General features: G+C 47.4%; 1 protein-coding gene across 1 annotated transcript; it reads left to right on the top strand.

The window, feature by feature from the left end:
• Positions 1 to 893: 893 nt before the first annotated feature.
• On the top strand, positions 894 to 20,132 carry MGST3 (microsomal glutathione S-transferase 3). Its single transcript, XM_084636260.1, has 6 exons — positions 894 to 1,049; positions 12,354 to 12,477; positions 15,734 to 15,807; positions 16,666 to 16,723; positions 18,297 to 18,369; positions 19,845 to 20,132. Exons 2-6 carry the CDS (start codon positions 12,361 to 12,363, stop codon positions 19,952 to 19,954), a joined length of 432 nt encoding a protein of 143 aa, XP_084492386.1. The 5' UTR covers positions 894 to 1,049; positions 12,354 to 12,360; the 3' UTR covers positions 19,955 to 20,132.
• The last annotated feature ends 1,561 nt before the right edge of the window (positions 20,133 to 21,693 follow it).

Consider the following 21,693-nt stretch of genomic DNA (forward strand, 5'->3'; position numbering starts at 1 on the left):
GTGATTATTCCCCTCTATTGGGCACTGGTGAGGCCACATCTGGAGTATTGCGTCCAGTTTTGCGCCCCCCGCTACAGAAAGGATGTGGACAAACTGGAGAGTGTCCAGTGGAGGGCAACAAAAGTGATCAGGGGGCCGGGGCACAGGATTTACGAGGAGAGGCTGTGGGAACTGGGCTTGTTTAGTCCACAGAACAGAAGAGTGGCAGGGAGATTTGATAGCAGCCTTCAACTACCTGAAGGGGGGTTCCAAAGAGGCTGGAGCTTGGCTGTTTTCAGTGATAGGAGATGACAAAACAAGGAGCAATGATCTCACATTGCAGTGGGGGAGGTCTAGGTTGGATATTAGCAAAAAATATTTCACTAGGAGGGTGGTGGAGGTGGTGGAATCCCCATCCTTAGAGATTTTTAAGGCCCGGCTTGACAAAGCCCTGGCTGGGATGATTTAGTTGAGGTTGGTCCTGCTTTGAGCAGGGGGTTGGACTAGATGATGTCCTGAGGTCTCTGCCAACCCTAATCTTCTGATTCTAATGATTACATAGGGTGTTGTGTATGTGTGGTGTCACAGTGATTATGGGGGTGCTGTGTGTTGTCCCCCACCACCCTTGGTCAGAGAGGGTATTTTGGGGTGTCACAATGATTATGGGGGCAGGGTGTGGACCCCCCAGTCAGAGGCGGTGTTGTAGGGTGTCCTGGTGATTATGGGGGTGCAGTGAGTCCCGCTAGGCAGAGGGGGTGTTGTGGGTACCACAGTGATTATGGGGGCGGTGTGTGTCCCCCCGTTCAGAAGGGGTGTTACGGTGATTATGGGGGCGCTGTGAGGGTTCTGGGTAACGCGGAGTTGGGAGGCCGCAGCGCCTCGAGTCTCCCCACGGCGGGACGGGCTGAGGGCCAGGGGGCGGGTGTGCGCGGCGCTGCGGGCCCGCCCTGGGGGCGGTGGCTCGGCAGGGCCCGGGGCGGGTCCGGACGCGGCTCTGCCTTAGACAGTCCGTGGCCAGCCCCGGGCTGCCCCTACTTCCCAGGATCGTGTCCGCGCGGCAAAGGCAGCGGGTGAGTCCGGGCGGCTCCTTCGCCAGCTGGGAGCCAACCTGGGGCCAGGCGCCTGGGCCTGCTGCGGGCAGCGCGGCCCGTGTGCCCGCCTCTGCGCCCCTGGGGGCTCGCAGGCACTGGACGGCAGCCCCCATCCCCCCCCGGGCAGCCCCTCTTCCCCCCGCCCCGGCTCTGCGCCCCCGGGCAGCCCCCCTTTCCCCGCGGCTCTGCGCCCCCGGGCAGCCCTCTCTCCCCGGGTGGGAGGAGAGGCCTTGGGGCCCTTGCCCCTAACCTCTTTTTTTAGGCCAAGAGGCGGGGGGAAGGGCGACATGGATAATCTCCCAGCCCCTAGGAGCTGGGGTGTTGCGTAAAGTCAGAGTCCTTCTCTTTTGGAGGTTAAAGTTGTCTTTGGCCCTTCGGTGCGCGTGGTGAGGCTGGGGCCTCTCCCAGGGGATGTTGCCGCTCCTCTTACAGCCACCGCCGTGTCCTCTTCTTCCTGGTTTAGCTGTGTCAGTGTCCCTGTGCCCTCTGCCCCAGCTGCTGTTCCACTTAATGACACTCCCCAAGAGGTCTGTGTGTCGGCTCAGGCCCTGCACACTGCTGCTTCCTGCTGGGCTTCCCCAGGCTGGCAGTTTCCCCTGCACTTGACCAGTGGGCAGCTTCTTTCATCCCTGGCTCCCTGTGAAGCCTGTGGGCTCTTCCTGCAGGCTGTACTGGTCCCTGCCTACCCCACAGCCACTTTTTGGTGACTTCCCTGTCTGCTCTGGGTCCTCCTGCCACAGTTCTGCTGGGCTCACTCGCCCCTGCGGCTTCCCAGGTGCTTGTCTCCCTGTTGCCTCTGTAGGGCCACTTCCTCCCATTTGACCTGCAAGCCAACCCCAAGCCCAGTGCTCACACAAACCAGTGCCTGGTCAGTTTCCTGTTCCACATCCCCAGAGCAATCTAGGGGTCACTTTTCTTTGGCACAGTGGATAACACAATACTCTACTAATTATAGTCTGGCCTGAGTTTCTGGGCCAGTCCTCTCCCATCAGGTAACTGGGGAAGGACACCCAATAGGGAGCCAGAAGATGTATTTAAAATCCCATCACTGAGTGGGGTTTCCATTATATCTGCTTTCACAGTACCAATGCGGCATAGAAACAATAGGAGGGGTTGCTCAAGGGTGGGGGAGAGAGAGATGTCACTTTCCTGTGCAAATGCTGCATCCTCTTGTCTGTCTCCTTTTGTCCCACTTGCTGCAGTCAGTACCTTTTTCATTTCAGACCTGCCTGTGCTTTAATCTGAGGCATTGGTTATTGCAGAGATCTTGTAAGTGAAGGAGATGCTGCCAAAATTGATTAGCTCAAATTTGAACCTACCCTGAAATGTATACAACATAAGAAGAAAGGCCTGCAAGATTGTTAATCCCAGTATTTCTGTTGGATGAACTACTTGCAAGAAACCCCTGAGAACTGGATTTGTTGTGGGTATTGCACATACTCTGAGTTCATCCAACTTCTTGTTCCTATGAACTAGAACATTGCTCACAAGGGAGTGGGGTATTCAGATATATAAAAATGTCCATCGTGAGAATCAAAACAAAGCTAACTTTTCAGGTTTCCCAGCTAGGATGGTGTCAAGCATCAGAGGGGTAGCTGTGTTAGTCTGTATCCACAGAAACAACGAGGGGTCCGGTGACACCTTAAAGGCTAATAGATTTAGCCTTTTTTACCCATAAGCTTTTGTGGGTAAAAAAACCACTTCTTCAGATGCATGAAGTGAAAATTACAGATCAGGCATAAATATATTGACACATGAAGAGTAGGGAGTTACCTTACAATTGGAGAACCAGTGTTGAGGGGGCCAATTCAATCAGGGTGGATGTGGTCCACTCCCAGTAACTGATGAGGAGGTGTCAATTTCAAGAGAGGGAAAATTGCTTTTGTAGAGAGCCTCCCAGTCCCTATTCAAGCCCAAATTTAATGGTGTTAAATTTGCAAATGAATTGTAGCTCTGCAGTTTCTCTTTGAAGTCTGGTTTTGAAGTTTTTTTGTTGAAGCTAAGATGGTGCGTATCCTTGTCTACACTGGCAATTTACAGCGCTGCAACTTTCTCGCTCAGGGGTGTGAAAAAACACCCTCCTGAGCGCAGCAAGTTTCAGCGCTGTAAAGTGCCAGCATAGACAGTGCCCCAGCGCTGGAAGCTGCGCCTCTCATGTGGGGTGGGTTTTTTTTTTTTTTTAGAGCGCTGCGCCGCGACCACACAAGGCACGGTAAAGCGCTGCCGCCTCAGCGCTTTAACATTGCAAGTGTAGACTAGCCCTAATTCCTGTATCTATTGCTCGACTTACAAGGCCATGCTGTGTCAGGATCTGCGTGGTTCTAGGAGTACCTTGTCTGTATTGGCTTCAATTTGAGGGTATGTCTACATAGCAAAAAAACAGGGCAGCAAGTCTTGGAGCCTTGGTCAGCTGACTTGGGCTCATGCTGTGGGGCTAAAAATAGCAGTGTAGACATTCCCATTTGGACTGAAGTCTGGAAGCCTGAGCTCCGAGAGCCTCCCCATCCTCATCACCAGGTTTCAGAGGCCAGCGCCCAGCCCAAGTGGGAACATGTACACTGCTATTTTTAGTTCTGTAATGCAAGTCCCAGTCAGTTGACCCAGACTTGCTGCTGTGTTTGGTTTTGTTTGGTTTTTTTGTAGTATAGACATACCCTATATGAGGACCAAAACTGCATAAATGGAGCTTTCTTAAAGGTGACCTGCAAAGGACACTTACGAAACTGGACTTGTGCTTCCTTCCCCCCGCCCCCCCCCTTTCTTTTTTGCTCCTTATGATATATAAAGAAGGCTTGAAAAATGTGTTAGGTTTTGTTTCTAAAATGTCCTGCTTTTTTTACCATAGAAATATCATTACTGTTGAGTGTGATCTACCATGGTTTTAGAGCAGAGGTGGGCAAACTATGGCCCACGGGCCACAGCCGGCCCTTGAGCTCCTGGAGGGGGAGGCTAGCCTGCAGCCACTCCCCTGCTGTCCCCCCTCCCTTGCAGCCACAGCTCGCCATGCTGCCAGCGCTCTGGGCGTTGGGGCTGCAAGCTCCTGCCGGGCAGCACGGCGGTGTGGCTGGCTCCAGCCGGGTGGCGCGGCTGCCAGACATGCTGCTCTGAGCTGCATGGTAAGGGGGCAGCAGTTAGATAAGGGGCAGGGGGTCCTGGGGAGCAGTCAGAGGGAAGGGAGCAGGAGGCAGAGGTTCTGGGGGTGGGAGGGGGCATGGTCAGGGCATGGGGAACAGGGGAGTTGGATAGGCATGGGAGTCTCAGGGGGCTTGTCAGGGGGCAGGGCTGTGAATAGGGGTCGGGGCAGTCAGGGGACGGAGCAGGGGGGGTTGGATGGGTCGGAGGTTCTGAGGGGGGCAGTCAGGGGGCAGAAAGTGGGAGGGGGCCGACAGGGGGTGGGGGCCAGGCTCCCCTACCTGGCCCTCCATACAGTTTTGGAACCCCAATGTGACCCTCAGGCCAAAAAGTTTGCCCACCCCTGTTTTAGAGCATAGCTCCAGGACAGTTATTGAGCCCTAACACCTTAAAAGAATCTGTAGAGGTTCTGGCTATTACAAGCCTTCCTTCATTAAAAAGTGTTAGTCATTCAAGTTAAATAGGACTTAACAAAAACCAACCAACCAATGGCTTCTGAACAGTCTTGATTTCTTATTGCAATTACTCAGCTTTCACTCTCAACGATTGTGATTTCACCATTTCATTAATTCTCCAGGCATCAAGTCTTCCAGCCTGGACAACTGACCCCTGAGCCTGTTTCTCTAATGTCCCTCAATCCAGACATTTTTAATGTGTTATTACCTGGAAGGAAAATGCCACAGTCAAATGCATGAGTCCTTCCCATCTGGAATGAAGGCTGTGCATGTAAGTGTTAATCAAGCATGGTAGGTGGCCATGTGTTGGAAGCCAGAGACTGTTGTGAGGCTGACAGCCTATGAGGGTTACATGAAGTGTAGATGGTAATACATGTGCACTGAGTTTGCTCTGGATACTTGTGGCCTTAACTAGTGATCTCTTTGGTTTGTAGTGATGGTGTTGAAAGGAAATGCTCTTGACTAACCTTATCTCCAGGCTAATGAAATGTTTAATGTGAATTCATTAACATTTGTAAAGTGCGGTGAGATTTTTACTGGGCTGGTCCTAGAGAAAGACAAAATACTTAACTGGTTGTAAAGCACCAATAGTAGCGCACTGGGCACTTTGCTGAGAAACGTGCAAACTTCAGGCTCTGTCTCAAAGAGTTTACAGTCTAGATAACTATTATGTGTTATCACTAATTACAATGTAGATTGAAAAAATGAGGAGTCCTTGTGGCACCTGAGAGACTAACAAATTTATTTGGGCATAAGCTTTTGTGGGCTAGAACCCACTTGATCAGATGCATGGAGTGGAAAATACAGTAGCAGGTATATACACATAGTAGATGAAAAGGTGGGAGTTGCCTTACCAAGTGGGGGGCGGGGGTCAGTCTAACGAGACAATTCAATTAACAGTAGAATACCAAGGGAGGAGAAATCACTTTTGTAGTGGTAGTGAAGGTGACCCATTTCAAACAGTTGACAAGAAGGTATGAGTAACAGTAGGGGGAAATTTAGTATGGGGAAGTTATTTTTTGTAATGACTCATCCACTCCCAGTCTTTATTCAGGCCTAATTTGATGGTGTCCAGTTTGCAAATTAATTCCAGTTCTGCAGTTTAACGTTGGAGTCTGGTTTTTTTGTTGAAGAATTGCCACTTTTAAGTCTGTTATTGAGTGACCAGGGAGAGTGAAATGTTCTCCTACTGGTTTTTGAATGTTATAATTCCTGATGTCAGATTTGTGTCCGTTTATTCTTTTGCCTAGAGACTGTCTGGTTTGGCCAATGTACATGGCAGAGGGGCATTGCTGAGTGTGTTTCTTTATTCATTACTATTAGTTGCCTACTGAGCTGCTACAAGCTTTTGAGTCTTGGAATATGTAGTGGTCTGCATCCTCTTCAATCCTTTGAGCTCAAGTTGTCTCAAGTCTCTTAAGGTCTTGTCTGCTTGGGGAAATTGACTGGCCGTGGCTATTCTAGAATAACTATTCCGCTATAGTTCTTCTGGGATAACTCCCCATGTAAATACTCTTATTCCGAAATAGTTGCTGCATTTTAAATTCAAACTTTACCTTATTCTGAAAGAACATCTTTGTGTAGATAAGCCCTAAGTACCTGCAATTCAGGGGGAATGAATTCAGCCTTATGACCCACGTCATTCAGTTTATCACAGTCTTTGTGGTTGTGGTCAAAGGTTGCTGAAATACACTGTGTGTCTGCAGGTCATAAAAAATAAGAGTCAAGTTGAGTCCTGTTGAATTCCTTTGCCTGGTTTTACTGTACTTGGGTGTGACTTCCTTGAAGTCTTGTACAAGCATATAATGTTTGTTCTAATACCAACTTTGATATAACCTATGATTGTGTTGGCCTTTGCTACAACTGAACATGACAGTTTCTTCCAGCTAACCCAATCCTTAGTAGTTCTATGTCATGTGGTTGTAAAAGTTGTCAGTTGGCTCACTGCACTGTAACTGTGATTCTACTACTGCTAGGCTGATGATTGACTGTGCACAAAGATAACTTATCAAAGTTTCCTTCAGTCCTGGCTCATTTAGCAGAATTGCTCCAGCAATGCTGAGTCAGGATGAAAAGCCAGTCTTGCAACATCTATGGCAGTGTTACAGTGCCAAGGTCATTAAGACTCTCTTGTGACCTATGGACTTACGCCATTGTGAAGCAAAGGTAAGACTCCATGCATCAGGTGAAAGTGTCTCTATGTTGCTATCAGTATTCCCACACTTGTCTTCAGATGTTGTCTGCAGACTCTTCCTTGTAACACTTTCTTACTCCTTCTTCCTTAGTCATTTATTTCGACTATTTATCTGGTTAACATGCATTTAGTGAGCAATGGGCCTGTAACATATTCAGTGACACACATACAAGTAACTCTTGTTTATTTTTTTTCCTACTATCTTTGAAGTTTGGAAGCCTGTTTCCGTTTCCTTACCGTTTTTCATTTGATGATACTCTTAAATTACCATCTGCAGTTTTTAAAGTTAGTTACTTTTGATCTCATCTTCTTCATACTTGTTTTGATTTTGTTATGAAATAAAACTGACTTCCAGTGTCTCTTTGATATTGCAAAATTATAGATAAACAGATCCAGGCCCAAAGGCACTACAATTATCATCTAGCCTGGCCTTCTGCATAACACAGGTCCTAGAATTTCACCTAGTCATTCCTGAATTATTCTTTCCTACCACATAAGAGAACGTTATTGAGACCAGTAACACATGGATTTATCTAGATGTTCTTGGACATCTGGTCTTGACCTAAAGATTCAAAGTGAAGAGGAATTTACCCTTTCTCTTGGTAAGATGTTCCACTGATTAATTACCTTCTTCTGTAAAGTAATTGCTCAGTGCAAAAGAAACACATTTTACTTACAGCATTTCAGGCTGGAAAAGTGCTGCTATATTCAACTATATGCAAACAGGAGGGGGCACACTAAATAGGAAGTAAGGGAGGGGTGGAGCATAGCTCCAACCCATAATATTTTGAGTAACCCAGTTAATCCCTTGATGACCACTTTACTTACACCCTCACTGTTTGAAATGTTGCATCTCATTTCCAATTTGAATGTACTAACTTCAACTTCCAGTCATTGGAACTCGCTGGGCCTCTGCCTGCTAGAGTAAAGAGCTCTCTAGTATCTGATTTCTTCCTGTGCAGGGGTTTACAGCCCAGGATCAAGTTACTTTTTAACCTTCTCTTTGATAAGCTAAATCGATCTCTCAGTGTTCTCCAGAGCTAGAATCATAAATTTTTGTAGCTCTTCTCTGCACTGTCTCCAAGTTTCCAACATTTTTTTTTAAAGTGTGGACACCAGAACTGGACACAGTATTCCAGTAATGTTCTCACCAGTGTCCTATACAGACGTAATATCACCCCCCTGCTCCTATTCAGCATATCACCTGGATGTATAAACAAGGGATCAGTTTAGCCCTTCTTAGCCACCCTATTGCTCTAAGAGCTCATACTCAGTTTGGTAGCTACAATGATCTCCATGTCCTCTTCAGAGTCAGTGCTTTCTTGTAAGTGTTACCTACATGCTTTGTTTTTAAATGTCTGCTTTTGCACTTGGCTATAAAAATGCATGTTGTTTGATTGCACCCAGTTTACAGATGTTCCAGACGGCTCTGTATTGGTGAACTGTTCTCATCAGTGTCTTACTACTGATCCTAATGTGGAGATGTTATGCCTTTATTCCTAGCAATTTCTGTTCTCTGTTTCCAATCTGCGTTTGGAGATAATCAGTGCAGAATGCTGTTGTGTTTTTTAATAAAACCTAATTACCTGGACCATGCCATTCAAACTTAAAAAATAAATCTTTGTGCATTTCTGGTATGATTTTAAAGTATATTATTGACTTATTATGCTGTTAGCCTCTGGTCTGAATACTTGCAAGTGGGATCATACAAATAACCAGCTATGGGGCCCCAACCAACTTCCACCAAAGTCAATGGAAAGATTCAGAAACATTGTCTAGGGGGAGCCTTACAAAATATATATCCCACCAGGTCAGCTGAAGAGGTGTTAATGTAAACATGAGGCCCCTGCAACCAGACCCATTTTTACCCATTCAGCAGGCTTTACACTGGTAAAAACAGCACAAACTTTTCTACACTAGGGCTTATGGTGGTGCTTAACATCAGTTCAGCTGAACCAGTGTTGGAACAAGCAGGAATTCTTCTGTAAAATTCACAAGCGTAGACATGGTCCCACAGGTTTCAGTGGGAGTCGTTTGGCTTCACAAGGTCCTATGATCTAGTTAGCCATTTGGAAAGCTGAGCGGGCTTTAATCTTCCAGTATAAGTTTTAACAGTTCCTTAGTTGGGGTGCTGCATTTGATTGTTGGACTCTGACCCCTTTCTAGTGAAGGGCCCTGTATGAATGAGTCTTAGTACAGAGCTGAAATTGAGATGGTAATTTTGACTTTACGGAAACGTGAAGGGATGCTGCCCCAAGATGGTGGGTCATGGTTTCATAGAAGGGGCCACTAAATCATTTAGTCTGACCTGAATATCACAGGCCTTAAACTACATCCAAATACCCCTGTGTTGAGCACAACAACAATAGTGAAACCAAAGCACTTCAGTCCATCAGGAGACTAAACTGTTGTGTGAAATGGGCAGAGAATAGGAGAAACTGAGGCATCACCTGTGCCCAATGTCCTTGCGATAGCAGGGAACTGATAAGGTGAAAGATCCAGATTATCCTAGCAGGTTTGAGAGGTGACACCCCTTTAAACAATATTCTTAAGCAGTAACTTATCTGGGTGTTTCACTGAGCCAAAGCTGGTACAAAAATGGGGGCAGGGCTCCTCCAACACAGCCAATAAAGCACCCCTCAATTAACACAAGCCTCTGGAGTCTCTTCTAAGGGCTTGTCTACACTACCCACTGGATCGGCAGACAGCAATCAATCCGGGGGGGTGGATTTAGCGCATCTAGTATAGAAGCAATAAATTGAGTACTCTCCTGTTGACTCCAGTACTCCACCAGAATGAGGAGCGCAAGCGGAGTTGACGGGAGAGCGTCAGCTGTCGACTTACTGCAGTAAAGACACCACAGTAAATAGATCGAAGTACATCGATTTCAGCTACGCTATTCACGTAGCTGAAGTTGCGTATCTTAGATTGACCCCACGTGGTCGTGTAGACGAGCCCTAAGAGTGCTACATGCAGTATGGCCCTAGTGCCTGTGGAAGGAGAGGGCATTTCAGAAGTGCTCTGCCTATACTCCACAGCTCCAGCCTTGCAGCCTCTGGGACAGGTAGTCATTCAGACAGACTGGTCTTATGCAGGGCAAGTCTTTTCAATACTAATCATAAGGCCTCGAATTTCACTTGCGGACTAAGCAGCCTCGGTGGAGCGTGGGTGTCCGCTTCCGTGGGTGAAAGCCTTTATGCAGTGGCGCTGTTGTGTTCCACAGTAGTAGCGGCCTGTGAGACATTCTCAGGGTAGCCCCTGCCAGTGACCCAGGTGACAGGCAGAGATGAAGTCTGTGGGTGGAGGGCAGTATCCCTCCTGAGTATCTGAGCAGAAAAATGCTGCTCCTGATCACCACTGGCAGTTGGTGTTATGAATTCAGCTTATAATAAAAAATGACCCTCAGTTTGCTGACCTGTTGTATTTGTGAAATGCTGATCATTTACGATAGTCTAAATGAAGTGTAGTAACCGTTATAACAAGGGGTACTGCTCGTGCTCACAGCCTTAAATCTGCTTTAATTTTCAGTGTTCTCATGAATGCTTAAAATAACTACAAAAAGAAAAGGAGTACTTGTGGCACGTTTAGAGACTAACACATTTATTTGAGCATAAGCTTTCGTGAGCTACAGCTCACTTCATCGGATGCATTCAGTCTGATAGCCAGTCTGAATGCATCCGATGAAGTGAGCTGTAGCTCACGAAAGCTTATGCTCAAATAAATGTGTTAGTCTCTAAAGGTGCCACAAGTACTCCTTTTCTTTTTGCGAATACAGACTAACACGGCTGCTACTCTGAAACCTAAAATAACTAAGTACCTGCAAGTTTTCATGTGCAAAGTCTACGCCATTGTCCTTGATAACCTCATTCCTTTCCATGCTGTTTATAATTATCCTTGTAAGTGTGAAACTAAACCTGCTCCCTTATGAATTTCTGTTCCATTGCTCATGAGTGCTGGCAGCATTGCCATGGTAGGCTGCAGGTGCCAGTTTCCTAAGGTAACATGTTCTTCCAGGACTGCTCTGGTTCTGTGTCAGTGAAGGATAGGAGGCCTCACTGCCCAGTGGAGTCACCAGATGGAAAGGATCAGTTAGGTTTGACTTGACCCTGTAAAATGGAGAGAACCTTGTTCAAGTGGTAGAGAGAGGCAACTTGACTGGGAAAGCTCATTTGCAGGGCTAGGGGTTTGGTATCAGGAGACATGGTTTATGTATAACAGCTCTGCAAGGCCATCTTCTGATAGCCAGTGGAGCTGCATGTGCAACTATTGGTAAATACCAGAGACTAGATGCTTCTGGAGACTTGCTGTGTGCTTGTGAATCTGAGCCCGCTCCCTGGCACTGTTCTCTAGCTGCTGGGAGGAAGAACATTACTCAGCTTACCAGTGGCTAGCTGGGCTGAAGTATGGTTTCCACTTTTCACTCACATTGGTACATTTGTCAACTTTGCTCTGCCTCCCACTACCCCCACACTGTGTGCAGTGTCAGTGATCATTTGGCCACAGCTAGGGTTCAGATGAAAGGACTTCTGGAAGGCAGTCTGCAGTGCTTTATGTCTAGGGTTAAACCTCCTGTAACATCTCCCCACTCAGGTCACCAGTATCTGTTGTCCTCTGGCGTGACACCGTCCCATTTAAGTCAATAGTCCTGACATTGACTTCAGTAGAAGGAGGATAAGGGCCCTAATCTAGAATTTGGGACAGTTGCAACGGTAGAATTTACATATTTGCTATTAAGACTTATTCTAAACAATTAAGTGAATTTAGTGCTATTGAAAATGTGTCGGATAGACCCCTCAAGAGAGAGCTGGCCTATCACTGGTCTTGTCTACCCTAAAAGTTGTACTGCTCTAACTATACCAGTACAGTTAAAGCAGAACAACCACGCTCCATGCTATAGCGGTATAGCTATTCCTGTATGGGAAGGGAGGTGATGATACCAATACGTCACCTTTATACTAGCATAACTGAATCCACACTAGAGCTTTTACAAATATAACTTTTTCAGTTAAAAGGTTCTGCTGATATAACTGAAGTGTATAACAGACCACAGTCACAGACCAGGCACAGGTACTGAGGCAAGCTTCTACCCATTGTCTCCTTGCATGCACCACCCAAGGTTGCCTCGTCTTGATCTAAAGAACCACTTACGGGGCACTCTGACTCCGGGGCCCAATCCATCTGTGGCCCTTCTACTGAAAGTGCCAGTGAGGAGACACAGTTATGATGGTGAAGGTTATGCTGTACATACTTGCCTAATATGAACTGGACGTAGAGACCCTGACTCATTACACATAGTACTGTACTTAACTGCTTGGGCTGAATTTCAGCAAGCAGCCTAGAGGTGAAAACTCCATAATTTGTCACTTCCCTCAGGCACCCAGGTCCCCATGCCGGAAGGACGTTGGTCAGTGTTCAGTAAATCCGACTTTTTATACCAATATAGTCTCTTGTGGATTCTCAGTCCTGTCCTGAGATTGTAACCAAATGCTCCTCTCTCAACAGTGTCAAGATGGTCGTTCTCTCCAAGGAATACGGCTATGTGGTCCTGACCGGTGTTGCCGGCTTTATCATGATAACGCACCTCGCTGTGAATGTGGCGAAGGCACGCAAGAAGTACAAGGTGGAGGTGAGTGGGTAGCGCAGGTGGTCCTGCCCTTGAGGCACCAAGAATGCCTCTACTGGCTATCTTGAAGGAGAGAGGCCCAGGCATCTCATTAGCTGGCTTAGTATGACAGAAGCACTAGTAATTAGGGGAAACACAAGACTTCGTGGACTAGTTCCCATTCTGTGTGAGTTGTTTGGTGAACGGCAATTTGGTTTTGTCTAGATCCTAGTACATAAGGAACATCACAGGGGGATATCATGAGAATACTGCACTTCTCCAGTGTTTGGCTCTTAGCCTTGTGCCTCACCATATCCTAGGAGCTCTCTGCAGAGGAGCATATCCGTGGTGGTGGTCCACTCAGCAAATGTTGTAACCCACTAGTCACTGTGCGTGTATTACATATACATCCCTGTCTGATGGGTCTGTTACAGTTCTTAGTTGGAGAGCCTGGTTCTTCACCTCAAGCTGTAGAGTCTCATGCTTATAGCTGTGGAGTCCCTGGTTCAGTCTCCAGTGTGTTGGCCAAGATAGCAGTAGTCACATTATCGCTGACTTTGTGGGTTGTCTACACTTCAAACACTGTAGCGGTACAGCTGCAGCACTTCACTGTAGCCACTGCCTATGCCAATGAGAGGGGTTCTCCCATCAGCATAGATAATCCACCTCCCCGAGAGGTGGCAGCTAGGTCAACAGAAGAATTCTTCCATTGACCTAGCGCTGTCTACACAGGGACATAGGTCATCCTAACTACGTCACTCAGGCGTGTGGATTTTTCAAACACTTGAGTAACATAGTTGGGTCAATATAATTTTCTAGTATAGCCCAGTCCTAAATGGGAGAATATAGTGAGGTGAAGTAGTTCAGAACTGTGCAGTGATTCCCCATTATTCCCTGGACCAGAGCCCTAGCTGTGATGCCCCACCAGTGCTAGTTATTCTCTTATCCTTTGTACGATCCTCCTAGAGGGGTGCTTGCAATAACCCTCACAGTGGGTATTCTTACCCTTAAGATTTGAAATCAGTGGAAGAGAGTTATTGACTCAGCTCCAGTCTCTGCTTCTGTCTCCCAGTTGCAGCAGTCTCCTTCCAGTACCCACACAGATGCATTTGAAGGCTTTCCCCCCTCTTGGTCGCTGTGCCAGATCTCCTGCTGCTGTTAGGCACCGTTGTTCCTTTCCCAGGAGAGGTGAGGTGTAGGACCTGGCAGCAATGGGCTGAGAGTTCAGGCTGGGGGAGATATGATGGGACTGGCTCTGCTGAGGTGTTCTAACCTCTGTCCTTAGGCACAGGCTGTTGTCTTCCTGCTACAGCACCTTCTAGGTCTATTCACCCCCACCTCCAACCTAGGCAGCTGCAAAACCCAAGACTTTCCAGGACTCTAAAACTTAGAACATCGCACATAAACACAGGTTTTCCCCACCCTTTTAGCCTGGCAATATGCCTCCATGAGTGTGTGTGTGAGTGGGGAGCTGGTGTTTCTGTGCTCTGATCTCCAGAGCTAGATCTGTGGAGCTACCAGTGTGGCAGATCAGCTGCTTAGGACTGAATGGGGCTGTTGAAGGGTGTCTGAAACAGAGAAACTTAAGAGACCTGTAACAAGCAAATAACCATATCGTCCCTGCCCTATCTACTTATGCTTTTCCCTGCTACTAGGTGGGTAGATCTTGCCTTTGGGAAAAACCCAGTTTGGATTTGGGGCAGAAGAAAGTGAGATGATCTTAGAGGAGCATTTAAAAATAGAGGGAGAAGGGCTTATAAAATTCAAAGGAGATATTTAAGAGGAACAATAGCCAAGAGGACCCTTTGTAAACTAAACTTCATCTCAGAATCCACCCTGGGAACTACTAACAGCTGCCGCTGTGAGTCAGGACGTTGGCATGTGGAGCCTACTGTGCTTGGAAGCAGCTTTGGCACTTTGGGCATTTCCTCCAGGGTGTGATTCTAGAAACTTGAGAAAGGGTGGAGGAGCTGTATGGTATAGCCCTCAAACATCCCCAAGAGAGGGCCAGTCAGTGGGTGTGTACGAGGCTGCAGCAGTATCTGGCTGCTGGGTTTTATGTGCACCACTGCTGCTCTTTCCCCACACGTGAGTGCATAGAATGGGGTGTTCAGGGGTACTTGGATCAGAACATAAAAGGCCGGCTGTGATGTATTGTGTATGGGGAGCCCATCGTTCAGTGTGTTACACGCCTCTCAGGCTGGTCCACAGAGGGAGAGTTCAGTGCAGTTCCCAGCTAGTGGAATTACCCCTTTTGTTCAAATGGGAAAGGCTCAACACTGCAGATTCTGGGTTCCACCCCTGCTGACAATGCATGATGGTGGTTTCTTCACACAACTTGAGAGTCTCTGTTTAAGGTTATGGGCTAGCTTTGTGATGTGGCGTGACCATCCTCAGGGCTCCATGTGAGAATCTCCATTCATGCCCATGTGTTATAGACTGAGTAGAAACAATGAGCAATAAATTCAGTGCTGGGAGATGGCAAGAGAGAGCTTGGCAGGATTAGAACCAATGTAGACACTCCCGGATTAAATTCCCACCCAGACAGCAAATGCGTGCACAGAGATCTAACCCCAGCTTGTTTCAGGAAAGTATCTGCAGCTGAGGGACCGCTCCTGCTTGAGGCTCAGATGTGCAGAGGAGATGGGGGAGGCAGTGAGCCTCCAGTCCTTATTCCCACCTGCGACGTTCTGCCCAGCTCTCCAGATGAGACGGTGTCCAGGATTTTTTCGGGCGGGAGGGAGGAGTGTTTGCTCTAGCCTCCATTCCAGCCTTCAGACTGGCTCCACAGAGCAGATGAGATTGCACAGAGAGGGTCTATCCAACTCCTGGCTGCTGCTGCCCGTTGCCTTTTGGAGGGGGTATAGAGAGAAGCAGCCAAGTGTCCTCTCCCAGAAGTTCTATCTGACCAGAGCCAAAGGATGGTTTTAAAGTAGCCGCTGGGGGGACGGATCCTCCATTTTGTGTCACATCTAGTGGCATTTGCAAGATCACGGAGACATGAGGCCAGGGTTCACTTCGTGCCACTGTTCAGCCAATGCGCCCAGGAGTTTGAAGTGCAGCCTACAGCTCATTCTTGAAGGAGGGCAACATGACACAACTTGGACTCCAAACCCCCCAAGGCAGTCAGGTGGTCTTGCCAAACAAGCAGAGTTGAGATTCAGATCGCCCTGGGTGAGTGCTCTGGGAAATAACAGCCCCCGCAGGAAGCGGCGAGTGACGCTGTTGTGAGGGGCCACAGAGCTCCATGTGTTTGCTAACACTGTGTTGTCTTTAACAGTATCCAACCATGTATAGCACGGACCCTGAACATGGGCATCTCTTCAACTGCATCCAGCGCGCACACCAGAACACGTGAGTATCGTGGACAGTCCTGAGTGCTGACTTGAAGATTTAAGTTATTAAGCACTGACACCTGGAGTGTAGCATTCGCTTCTGCTAAACGCTTTGTCTGTGTCTGGATTGGGCTCTGAGAAAATGTAAGGCTCTGCTGCAGCGTAATGCTTAGTAGGTGAGACAAGCCCTCATCCAGGGGTTCGATTCCAGTCACGGTCTGGCCCCACCTAGGCAGGGACTACCATGTTATATCACAGCCCTGGCAGTTTGCCCATGTGGACAGATCCTAAGGCCCAGGAAGCTGTGTTACCAGTGAGGTATGTCGTGCCTTGCCTTTTGATGGTCTCATTTGTTCAGCTGCCTGATGAGTGCCTGACTCTCCCAGAGAATGAATTCACCAGCCCAGAGAGACCTGGCTCTCAAACGGAGCATGGCTGGTGTGTTCCCATTCCCCAGCTAGTAAACAGTGGCTTAGCATTTGGCAATGACTTTAAAAGGGAACTTCAGGCCTTGTAAGCAAATACGCTGCTGATCCTGGGCAGTGGCTCTGGGATCTTCAGGATTCCCAAGGGTTTGTGCATCCATTACTGCACACTGTGTGTGTAGACACCACTATGGTTGTCACAGCATTCTTGCAGAGGCAGCTAAAAGCTGGACTTGGAGACCTCTTCTGAGTAGTCCAGTCCCTTGCTCTAGGTCTCTATACAGGCTGAGGGTGTTCCCTAAAATATGGTGCCCAATTCTAAGAAGTGTGGGGGAAAGTGGGATGGGCAGGGATTGATCCTCTAGATATCCACAAAGATCTTTTTAAAAACAACCAAAACAAAAAACCTCTTAGAGTTTAGTCATAAGTGCAAATCTTTCTTTTATTTTCAGATTGGAAGTTTATCCCTCCTTCCTGTTCTTTCTAGCCGTGGGCGGAGTCTATCACCCGGTGAGTCATGTCCCTAGCCAGGTTTGAAATGATTGGATTAGAGACTGTTCCTACTCTCCCCTGCCTTCCTGTTGGCTGCAGGAGAATGTGCTAAGATCTCCCAAGGAGGCAAAGTCTGCCTGATCAATCTTTAGCATGCTCCACTCTAGCCCCATTGTGCATTGTACTTGCTCAGGAGGTGCTGGTGGGAGCCATCAATCACCTTGCACAGCTGAGAGACAGTGTTCTGTAAGACAAGTTCCTGATCTGTGTAGTGCATCCTACAGTAGGCTGCTGCCTCCCAACTTGAACCATGTACCTGGGCCAACTGGAGCTGCTGCTGCCTCCTGCTTGCTTGGGTGCATTGTAACCCCTAGTGAGGCTCAGGCCCCTCCAGTCTTCATGGCGCACTGCAGCATGCGCAGGATCGCTGGTCAAAACTCTTCTGTCAAAAAAAATTTTTTTTTAAAGCCTTTATCTAAATGAAAATCTCCATGGAAAAATTTCCATTGAGAAACCAAAAATGTTTTTTTTTTTTTTTTTTTCTCTCTGCCGCTAGCAAAAAGGGCTGGGGACAAGAAATAAAGAATGTTCAGGTTTGGGTTTTTCTTCCAAAATCCAGACGACTTTCATGAAAAACTTACCAAGATTTGAAACTTTTTGCAAAAACCAATTGCCGTCCTTTGCTAAGCGCTGGTGCGGAGGGACTGGAGGCAGCAGCACTGGCAGGTTCAACTGAGGTCCTAGTCTGGCAAACTGGAACCGCAGCCTGAGAAACAGGAACTAAGCTGTTAGGTGGAAATTTGCAGTGTCTGCAAATGGGGAAGTGCCACTCCTGTGTGTTTGTACTTGCTGAGGTTTCTTGCAACGTAAGAGCGAGGGATAACTTCTACTCGGTTCCTATCTCTGGTCCACTCCAGAAAGTGGCGAAAAACAAGCTTACAAAAACTGGTTGGTTTTATTCAACATACCTGGTGGCTCAAGCCTGGAGCAGACAACAACTTGTGACTGTAGGGACTAGGCATTTCTAATTACCATAGTCCCTTTAATGCTGTCAAGTTTGCACCAGGTAGTGCTCTCTCCACTGTGCTTAGGACACTGAATGAGGGGAAAGATCTGGAGTGAAGAAAACAGTTGGTGGATGGAAGAGTTTGGTTAATCAGCATCTGGTAAATTAGGGCTACTCTATACTAGTGGCCATAGGTCTGGCTGGTCACTGGGGATGTTTGGAGGTGGACAGGAAGGAGGGCACATGCCACAGACTGATGACACCAGGATCAATTCTAAGACATAGTGTGACATCTGTGTGTGGGGGGGGGGGTGTATGTGACACTGATACACACCACATGCAGTATTTCATGGCATTGCCACGCTGCGCTCCTCTGGGACACTGATTTCTGGTGCTGCTGACTGGGTGAGGACTCCACAGCTTAACGAGAGGGAATTATTAGAGACGCAGATTCCTTTTCTACACTGACTCCTTACCATGTTGATAGCCAGTGTTTATAAAGCAGAGTGCTTATTTGCGTGGCCAAAGGAGCATGGTAAGTTTTCCTCAGCTCCGAAATCCTTAACCTTTCCTGCTTTTCTCTAGCGTGTCGCTGTTGGGCTTGGCATCACCTGGATCATTGGGAGAGTCCTCTATGCCTATGGCTATTACACAGGAGGTGAGTCTTTAGACTGACAAAGGATGAGCCCCAGTTGAGACCTGGAGTCTCCAGTGTTGACCATCTGGCCTCTTTAGTGGAAGGCTGCCCTGTGAGGCAGGGTGGTGGGGGCATGAATAAGGATTCCTGTACCACTGAAAGGAGGCTAGTGCCTTTGCCCCACATATTGAGGTGACAGCTAAGACTTGGCATTGTACAGTCTGCATGCGCTTGTCCTTCTGTATAAGGAGCTCTATTCTGGGGATAGGATGAGCTAAATATGGCTACCCCCAGTGCCACAGTATCTATTGCTCCACCCTGAGACTGAACTATAGTTCCCAGTCCCTTGTTCACTTCTCCGAGTTTGCGAAAGCAGATTAGTCTCAAAGGTACAGTATCCTAATTAGAACTGCAGCACATGTTCCCCCTTCCTAAGAAAAGAAACTCTGTCCACAGTGAGAAAGGACAGACTGATTTGTGTGTGTTGATACCTTCTCCCACCACACACACAAGTGGCATTCTTTGACTTAAAGAGCAAGTCCTTTTAGTCCTGACCAACTATCTCTTCTTCCCTCAATCCATGATAGGCATGCTCTTCTGGACCAAATCTGTACTATTTAATTGTCTATAGCACCTAGCTAATATGGTGCTGGTGCTTCTATAAATACTTGGATGATGATAGGGAAAACAGATGATTCTTTCCTATTATTCCCCAAAAAGCAGTGCAAGTACTGAACAGCAGAAGGACAACAGTCCTTTAAATCTCCATCTGTAGGACAACATTCAGGAAGCAGAAGAGCTAAAATTCCCTGTTGCTCATTTGCTGCTCACTTTCTCCAAAGTAGTTATTCACTCTGGGGTATTCTGTGTGGAGTGCTACAGCCTGGCAATCTAGCCCTGGAACCCAATCGGTCTTTGGGCAACTGGCTTGAGTGGCATGTCATAAAGTGATAGGGTTAAAGAATGGCAAAACATTTGTGTAAAACTAAATACAAAAGTTACAAGCCTCCACAGCAGTGACAGACTGCAGATTCAGGTGGGAAATACAGCCTAAATCTGTATGTGAACGTCATTCCCTCATCCATTTACCTGCCAAGTTCTGTTACACCTGTAGGTAACTGATGATGCAGCTCCACGGAGTGTCAGTTACACCAATTGGAGCAGGGGAAGCTTGGAATCCTGAATTCACGATTTAGACCTTAGGGGATCCGTAGAGCTGAGCATAGAGGTTTCAGCCTGCAACAGTCTTGCTTTTAAATGTCCATGTTCCATAAAAGCTTTTTGGCTTCCCTTTCAAAAATGAACTAACTGGGCAGCTGAGAATGCAGTTTCTCTGCAGCAAGGTGAGCCCTGACCTGCATCCCCACTTCCCCAAGTGCTACCTTGTTAAACGTGTATTAAACTTCCTTGTAGCATGGGCTAGTGCTGAGAAGCATGGCACAGGATGGTGTTGCTGAGCTAGCTAAGTCTTTGTGCTCTTTCATCTCTTTCTACAGATCCCAGAAAGCGAAACCGAGGGGCCATTGGTTCAGCTGCACTCCTCGGATTAGTGGGGAACACTTTGTACTCAGCCTTCCAGCACCTTGAGTGGGTCTCCAGTGAGTAGCCAGCCTCCATACCCCTTCGCAGCTTTCTGGAGAATCTCCAAAGTGTAGAGTGTTTGTTTTTTGTTTTGTTTTTTTTGGGGGGGGGGGGATGTTTTGGATAATAAAACTTAATTTCCAACTTAAACTAGTTTTTTTCCTAATTAAAATTCAAAGGAATTAATTGTTTTCATCTTGAAATCTTGGGTAAAAGTGCTTTTTATAGTAGTCCTGGGCAATAATACAGAGAGGGGGTTGGAAAAAAGCCTGTGCTATACAGAAGTCCTGTAAACTGGAACTTATATATAATATTGGCCTAGCCTGGTGACCTGTCACATGAGAGATCAAACTGGGCCTCCTAGTCCATCTCCCTCCCTGTGCTAGGACTGTACAGACAGAATGCTCACTCCAAGCATCTGATCTCCAACAGCAAGTGACTCCTCTGGGTGGCTGAGTAGAAAAGGTTGAGTTGTATCCAGGGCCCAGCCAGGAAGATGTTTCTTCCTTTCCCTATCGTGAGCTGCAGGCACAGAATCATCACTTGGTGCCTACAATGGTGTTGGCCTAGCATCACTACCCTGTTCTTGGTTGGGCTTTGACCTCTGCTGCAGGCAGTACTAACGGAACCAGATAAAAAGCAGGATCACTGACACTTATCACCATGATCTCATCTTGCTGACTGCCGTTAAAGCAGCATTATAGCATTTAAGAGCACTGGAAAGGAACAAAGCAGCTCAAGTGGGAAATTCTAGCCCCTCTGCTTCAAGGGTGGCTTTTCCTGCCCTTCACCCAGCCCCTTGAATCCTGTGATCCTTTTTCTCAGAGAAGGAGCTGTTCCCTTGGTACCACTGCTGCAGTCTTTGCAAATGAGGCCTTGTCTGTGTTTTACCCTGCAGTCTGTATTTCAGGCAGATGAGGGTAACTTCTAAATTACATCTTTTGAATAAGGTATGCAGATGAAGGAGGTGGTGAGGGCTAAGGCAGCTGTGCCCTGGGAAAAAGCACTAGCTCCATCCTTGTATCTAGGCTTCTCCTGTTTGGTATAATATTGCTAGCCTTCAGCTGCTCCTTTGAGTTTCTCTGCTGGAAAGGCCCTCTGTGCTTTGATTTCAGAGATGAAGGATGTACTGGATTATCTAGGACAGGCAGTGCTGGGTGTTTCCCTCTGTCTTAAGCAGGACACAACTCAGTATTGTGTACTTAACTTTTGAACAACAGGCAAAACTTCAGTTATCCTTAATTTCACCCCTTTGTTCCTTATGCTGAATGCCTCCTTGGTGGCAGTCGTCCCTTTACCTACTCCTGTTTAGCTAAGCTAGCCATACACAGCTCTTTAATTCTTCCTCACTCAGTCCCTCTAAGGGTGGGTGCAGTCTGCTCTGAAGTGCTGCCAATGTTATACTAGCTTGCTGGTGTCCTAGAATTGAACACTATGCTAAGAGCATTGTATATCACCACCTTTCTGGAGTAGTGGAAATCTACCTCTTGAAACAGCCCCAGGAGGCAGTTTTGCACTTGGCAGTGCCTTTCTGTACCCCTTGGATCAGTTCCACTTCTGAGACTCCCTTTGATACTACACTTGATTTAAAAATCCTGTTGCCCTCCAAGTCGCTTATGTAGTGAGTGATCTAGGCAGTAGCTCTGCTGTAGGTGGGACTCAAGAGTTAGCTTTACTAAACTCCAGGCTGGATGGCTTGAGCCTGCTAGAGGCTTAGTCCCTGCTCACACACTAGTCCTCTACCCCACGCTTGAGTTGCAGCTC

The sequence above is a fragment of the Lepidochelys olivacea genome (genome assembly GCF_965140295.1).
Source record: "Lepidochelys olivacea isolate rLepOli2 genome assembly, chromosome: 8".
Classification (NCBI taxonomy): domain Eukaryota; kingdom Metazoa; phylum Chordata; order Testudines; family Cheloniidae; genus Lepidochelys; species Lepidochelys olivacea.

Coding starts and splice junctions, on each gene's coding strand:
- MGST3 (XM_084636260.1), top strand. CDS start 12,361: ATGGTCGTTCTCTCCAAGGAATACGGCTATGTGGTCCTGACCGGTGTT. Junction 15,808..16,665: donor CAGCGCGCACACCAGAACAC/GTGAGTATCGTG, acceptor TTTTATTTTCAG/ATTGGAAGTTTATCCCTCCT. Junction 18,370..19,844: donor CTATGGCTATTACACAGGAG/GTGAGTCTTTAG, acceptor CTCTTTCTACAG/ATCCCAGAAAGCGAAACCGA.